Genomic DNA, 7,075 nt, shown 5'->3' with positions numbered 1-7,075 from the left:
TCACCTCTGAACCAACAACTAGGTCACAGACAGGGGCCATGGCAGAGACAATGATGTGCAGCCTGGATTTATTGGAGGAGGAAACAGGAACGATGCTCAGGGAGGGGAAATGAGGAGAATGAAGCAGAATCTCCAGCTTCTGCTGTCCCCACTAGTCAAGGTAAAACCCCCAAAGAAGTCCAGATACACTCCTTCCCATGGGACCTTCAGGGACCACAGCTGTGGCCATGTTGGAGGCTGGGGAGGATGACTTTGCCCATCTGGGCAGCATCAGAGTGGGGTACAGGACAAGACTAGGGACAAGGCGGTGGTGTGATGCACTCAATGGGAAGTGACCCTCACAAGGCATCATGGGACCCTGCGGTGAAGGGGGTGGAAGAGGAGCTGGGGAGAAAGGAGCAGAGAGAAGACTCCATCTGGTGGTCTGGATGGGGGCAGGTGTACCCCGCCCCTCCTTATTTCGGCTTGCTCTTGGGGGCTTGCTGGGCTGAGGGACTCTTCTGCTGGGCTGGGATGGCTGTGCCCTTGGGTGAGCTTTGCTTCTTGGCCTGGGGAGCACATGCATCCTTGGTTTTTGGAGCATTTGTTTCTTGGCATTTGACAGGGGGTGGCTGACAGGGCTGCTTCACCTGCTGCTGCTGCTGCTGTTGCTGCTGTTGTGAAGACATTGCTGCTGCAACAGTTGAGCCTGAAAGAAACAACATGAGAAGGGCTCCCCCACCTCCTCTCCCTAGAATACCTAAAAGACATTTTTCCTCCAAAATCCAAGAAACCCAATTAATGATTAATAACCTCAAATTGATTAAAGGATTGATTCACACACACTGTTGCCCTCTTCCTCTTTCTTTCTTCTTCCACACTATGCTAATTCCCTGTTGTCTCTCTCTCCCTCCGGACTTAACTGAACTTCAGTCTTACGGAAATAAGATGGGGTGCTGGTTGAAGAGCCAGAGGTAGCCAGGTCTTTTGCAAAGTCAAGGCATGAGATCTTACCGCATGGATCCCCAATGTACACTGGCCCCTTCGGTAATGCAGGCACTGAGTGTGGGCAAGGATGAAGGGGCAGGGTCGCAGGAGCAGTCTCTGTGTTACAGGGAAGTGCTGTGGTGTGTAAGTGACGGGGTGGAGAAAGCCTGTACCAGGAACTCAGAGTTCTAATTCCTGCTCCACCCCTGACTCACCCTGGGATGTGAAGGTAAGTCATTTAACTTGGCTGTCAGGTAGTGGTTCTAACCCTCTCTGGAGACCTTGGGAATTGAAGGCCAATTCGATCACTAGAGGGAAGGAGCCCTGGAAGATGCTGTGCCAAGAGGCGCCAAGGTTCAGGTGCTAGAGCATTGTCCACTAAGCTCAGGTGTGGGTTCTAGATCCGAACCTGCTGCTTACTGGTCAGATCATCCCTGGGCAATGTACCCTCTCTGGACCTCATGTCCTTTAATGAAGGATGTTCATGGAGAAAGTCTCTGAGGTCTTTCCAGCTATGGTGCGTGTCTCTGGCTTTCTTTGTAGCAGTATCCCTCATCTTCTAAACTTACGATTATAAATGGGAAGTATAGGTGTGGGGTGATAATCGTAGCAGTGAAAATTGGGAGCAGCATTGTATAAAGTACAATCTATATCTGGTTTTGTAAATCTAAAGGCAAAGTTTGAAAAAGTGGCCTGATAGAGCCCAAAAGGCAGAAAAGGTATGTGGAAGCTTTGGAGGTGGCTCAGAATTGTTACAAAATGCTGTAGCTCCAAATATTTCCACTCAGTGAGAAAAATCCTTTGCCAGGGAGTCAAACCCAGAATCAGGAAATTAATCATATCCAACAGTGGTGTGGATGAAGGCTGAATTTCCCAAGTAACAATTAGGGTGACAGTTCCTTAATTATCACAGGGCCTGCATTATTTCTCTGATTACCCAAGAATAGGAGAAGAGCTTGGCCTAGCGGTTGAATCAGAGTCAGAGGAAACAGCCCAGCAGATCCCAGGAAGACCAGTGTGTTCCCACTTACCAGAGGTGGAAGCCGGACCCTAGGAGAGGAGGCTGAGCGAAGTTCACCTCTGGCCTCTCCAGGTCACCTTATAAAGGCCCCCAAACTTCCCCCCGGGAACTTGGTGTGGCTCTGATTGCCACCTCCCAGGAATTCCTCACCCACTTCTCCCACCTGCACTTCCTCCAGGTACTTGCTTTATGGGGCCTGTTTCCATGGGTACCACCCACCCATAGGCCAGCGTTCCTGGTTCCCTGGCTACCTGGGCCAACTTATTCCACCTAAGGTATTTGCTAAAACCCAAGGACTCAACTTCTTTTAAAAATAGAAAAATCTGAGCTACTGTCAGCAGAATGAGACTGACAGAAAATGCTGAAGGCGGAAGAATAAAGGGCGTCATGGCTTACAAAAACATCTTTGCTGGTCATCCTGCCATTTACTAGTGCTCATTGGTGCCCAGAGCTGAGGGCACTGGGCAGACCTCTGCTGGATTTTATCTTTTCAGTCCCTATGTGGCAATGCCATTGCTACCGTTTTGCAGATGAGAAAAGTGAGTCTGGGCAGGATCAGAGTAGAGAGTAAAGGCAGAGAGAGGATTTGAACTCAGATCTGAGGGCTTGCATTGCCCAAACATTGTAGAGGGACAAGTCAAAAGTCTAGCTTCTGTCCCCTCATCCTCCTTGGTGTCCCACTACAAGGTGTATGATCTCCTCCTCCGTGGGGCTATCCACTGAGTGTTCTATGAGGCCTTGCTTGTGAGCACAAGTAGGTGTGAGCGAGGCCCTAAGCTCGGTCCACATGTTGGTCACCCTCTACCCCCAGCAACAATCCGGCTGCTGATGAGTGTAAGTGCTGGTCACAAAGGTGGGGTAGACTTTGGCTTCTGGGTTGCCAGGCAAAACACAAGGTGTACAATTAAATATGAATTTCAGATAAATGACAGAAATTTTAGTATACATATGTCCCAGATGTCCCATGAAACATTTACTACAACATTACTTGCTGTCCACCTGAAATTCAAATTTACCTGGACAAGTTATTTTATCTTTGCCAAATTTGGCAACCTTCCTCCTGGATACCTTGAGAGGGAGGCAGGAGCCCTCAACCCCCGTGGGCTCCTGGCTCTGGGATGGAGGAGAACAGCGATACTGGGAGCCAACTCCCCATTGGGTGAGGCCCCAAATTTCTCTCCAAAGTCGGCAGCCCATGCTTGTCATTGTCAGGGCAAAGTGGGTAAGGCTGCTGGAGAACGGATAGGAATAGCTAGACATATTTTCCAAAGGAATTTTCACCTGCCTTGCCTCATTTAATCTTCATGAAAGTTCTCTCAGGCAGTATAAACCAGATTTTGCAGTTTAAAAATGTGAAGTTAAATGACCTGCTGAACAGCCTGCTGTTAGAGGGGTGGGGCTGGGCAGGTCCCTGTGCACAGCTCATTTCCCCTCCCCCACGGCTGGTTGGCGTCTCCACGAGGGTAAGTGACTGGTACTGGGTGGGGACCGTGACTGGTGATTTTTCTGAACTCTGTCACAGGCAGACCAAATGCTGCTTATTTTCCAGGGTCAGCCTCACTTAAAGTTAACCCTTCCCTTAATTTGCCCTCTTGGCCATCTCCATCTCCATCTCCTCTCAAGTCCATCCATTCCAAGAATGTAACACTCCCGGGCTCAGGCTGCAGGTTCTGCATTCCAGCGTCAAGACACACCAGCCCACCTGCACCCCTCGCTCCGCCCTGCCCTCCCACCCCGCTGCCTCATCCTGAGGCCTGCTCTCCAAAAGGGAGGAAGGCAGCAAGAGAGAAGTGGCATGGACTCGAGCACATGCCCGGCACTAGGAGATGTCCGCGGTGAGTGCCGTTGTAAGCTGGGTAGACGGCGCCATGCCCTCAGGGCGTGGCCACTCACGTGGTTTCTCTGGATCAACCACAGCCCTCACTTTTCTGTAATGGGCTCCAGTTTAGTTTTCAGAATTCTCTCTAGTGTAGAACTCTACTTTAACCTCATGTGCTCCCAAGTGGCTCGGGTAGAGACCTGACCTTGGAGGAACTGTGCCTGGTAAATCATAAATTGCCAAGGTGCAATCAAGTTCAAAGGCAGTCAACGTATTAAAATTTCAAAACCCAGGCACTTGACTTTCCTATCGATCATGTTATTCTCTATTTATTTTTGCCAGTTACGCCCATTTTCTAGAAAGAAAAATGAGACTTAGAATGAAGACAAGCTTCACCCAGGTCTCTTAGGGATTAATGGACAGGTCAGGATCCCCTGGACGTCCTGACCTCATGTTATTTTCAGTTAGCTGAAAGTGGTAGCTGCTGGACAGCTTCTCAGGAGAAGCCACCTTAATGCCCAGGTTAGGAGGAAGTGGGATCTTGTGGTCTCCATCTTTAGGTACCAGTCCCTTCTTCTCTCTGCCTTCCCACCAGGTCTGTCTGCTTCCGCTTCTAAGAAGCCCTGACTGAACCCTTCATCAACACTTTTGGGTGCAGGTGCATTTTTATTAGTCAGTCAACTTTACAAAACATCCCCCTACGTAGTTTTTACAACACTCTAGGAAGACCTGTAATCGTATTCTAATTTTAGAGATGGGAAAACTGTGGCTCTGATCTGAAATCCAGAAAGGAGGCCTGACCCACATCTCTTAAATTTGTAATGGCTGATTTCAGACACACTGACTGCCTGAGGGAATGGAGGGAACTCTTCCTGGCACCCCTCAAACCACCCCACGTTAACAACCACCCCCGGTAAAGCGGCCCCAGAAGCTATGTGCCCAGGCAACTCAGTCGTTCCTGCCCCCACACACCACCCTGGGTCGAGGTTGTGGCTGCATCAAGCGTGTGTCCAGCCTTTGTTTTCCCATCCCCACAGAACTGTGTTGGTTCAAATGAAGACCCTGGGCTCTGCATCTCCCCTCTCAGGGGAGCAGACACCTCGGAACAGGTGTGTGCCTGACTCCATCAGGGAGGGGAGGGAGCAGGTAAGAGTCATTTCAGAAGATGAGTCAACGCTTGAGAAACCCCAGCTCCACCCTGCAGACAAACAAGGGGAGCCGGGCAGCAGAGCACTTGACAGGGACAGCGCTAGTGATTTAGCTCTCTGTTGAGACACATCTTTTGGGGAAAGAATTAATGGCTGCAAATGGAGACAGATGGGACATATTTATTACGCTACTTCCAAGAACTGCATAAGGGAGACAGAAGGGAGAGTCCTGGGTTACTCCTGCAGGGCTTTGCAGAGAGGGGGCTGTGATCGACTGGGAGCAGGGGAATAGGGGGTTGCCAGAGGTCCTTATTTTAGCTACTTTTCCAGTCAAATGAAAATTTAAAGTCAGGCACATTTCCTCTTACAAATTGCGATCAGGACTTATTTGTTTTACCCACATTTCTAGTTGACTCGTAGCCAGCAGTCAGGGCTTAGAACACTTTAGTTTCGAGTTTCTTCCTCCACTAATTACTTAACCATCTGTCAACACTTTAGAAGATGCTACTTAAAGAGACCTTGTGACTTTTATTTTAATGTGGGAAATCCATTTACAAAATGAATCATTTCACCCTCTAATTTATCTGTTTGTAAATAAGATGCTCAGATACTAATGTCAGGCATTCTGTATGACGGCATTAAAGGCAGCCCTGTGAGAGATGAGGGCAGGATGAGTCTCTAGAAACATGTCATTAACTTATCTTCTCCTTCAACCTATTTTATCCATCTGTGACATTGCTCTAGAAGAACTTCCACAGTCCTGAGAGTTTTATAAAGGGGAAAACAAAGCCCTGGGCTCTAGGAGGGGCTAGTTTCATAGAACACCCTAGACTGTGGGGTGGACACTGGTGTGGAAGGAGGTGCATGGGCAAGGCGTCCATCTCCAGGAAGATGACCACGCGCGGCCTCTGGGGGTTGTTGCAGCTGAGGCACACGTCGCTCTCTCCTGGGACAGCACCTCGGTGGTTATACGCTGGCAGGGCCCCCAGCACCCGGGAGCAGCTCTACTCTCCTGCCACCAGGGATTGTACATTGAGCACATCTCATAACTTTCCCATTCTCCAAAAGGAGGAGACAAATGGGACATATTTTATTATACTATCCAAGAATGACCTAAGGGAAGGCGGAAGGGAGAGGTCTGGGTTACTCATGTGAGGCTAAAATTTTCTCTCAGGTGCCACTGAGAGCTGACATTCTGTGAACACATGACTAGGTCCCGGAAGGCAGGTGTGCTTCACCTGCTGTGTGAACACAACAGGCTGAGCTCAAACAGCTGGGAAGCTTGTGTAATCGGCTGGACCATCTTGGCAGGAGCTGGACACGACCTCCTGGAGCTAGGCAGGGAGTCGCTGTCCAGAGCAGGAGCAGCGGATGGTTTGCCAAGGAGACTTCAAGCACTTGAGGAGGGCCTGAGGATATAACTGCTGAGAAGTCCTGTGCAAGCCGACCCCTCTTACATTTCCCATGTGAGCCCTCCCTTTCCTTAACACAGCTGCGAAGGGAATTGAGGCTTCCAAAACTTGCCTCAGATTTTCCAGCCTCAAATCATTTGATCTGTGGTGATACCTTTAATCTCCATTTGCCCAGTGAAGTTTAAGATAACCCTCAGAAAACATTTTAAATATTATTTTCTCCATAACCACTGTCCTTATTCTTTCCCAAAAGATGTGCTCTCCTTTTCTGCTCAACACCCACAGCGACGTATGTAAGCATCTGTCTATCTATCTGTCCATGTTTTTGTTTATACACACTTGGAACACTTTACATATGATTTGACTTGATATACATACACATTTATATATAAGCTGCATTAGCTGTCATGTGTAAATATAAAAAGTATATTAACATGTGTGTATATGTGTGTGTATAATGTGCAAGTACCTTGGTGGTATGGGCTGTTTCACCCAAATTATTATTACCTTTCATCTATCCCCATATTAGTCAAGCACGTTTGATATATACTCCATAAATATGAACAAATTGATATATAAAGGAATGGATGAATGATTTACAAATCCAAGATTTGAATGGTGTATCCACAGTTAGATATTTTGGCTTACCTCATGAAGTGCCAAGATGTTTGGTGGGCTAATCTATCTTTATTTATTTATTTTTTTATTT

General features: G+C 48.2%; 1 protein-coding gene across 1 annotated transcript; it reads right to left on the bottom strand.

Moving 5' to 3' along the window:
- Positions 1 to 432: 432 nt before the first annotated feature.
- Positions 433 to 668, bottom strand: SPRR4 (small proline-rich protein 4). Its single transcript, XM_004693622.2, has one exon. The coding sequence runs from the start codon at positions 666 to 668 to the stop codon at positions 456 to 458; it is 213 nt and encodes a 70-aa protein (XP_004693679.1). The 3' UTR covers positions 433 to 455.
- Positions 669 to 7,075: the final 6,407 nt, after the last annotated feature.

Source organism: Condylura cristata, unplaced genomic scaffold (genome assembly GCF_000260355.1).
Source record: "Condylura cristata isolate star-nosed mole 26May11 unplaced genomic scaffold, ConCri1.0 scaffold00040, whole genome shotgun sequence".
NCBI lineage: Eukaryota > Metazoa > Chordata > Mammalia > Eulipotyphla > Talpidae > Condylura > Condylura cristata.
The sequence above is the reverse complement of the archived record's forward strand: the minus strand, read 5'-3'. Positions and strand labels throughout refer to the sequence as shown.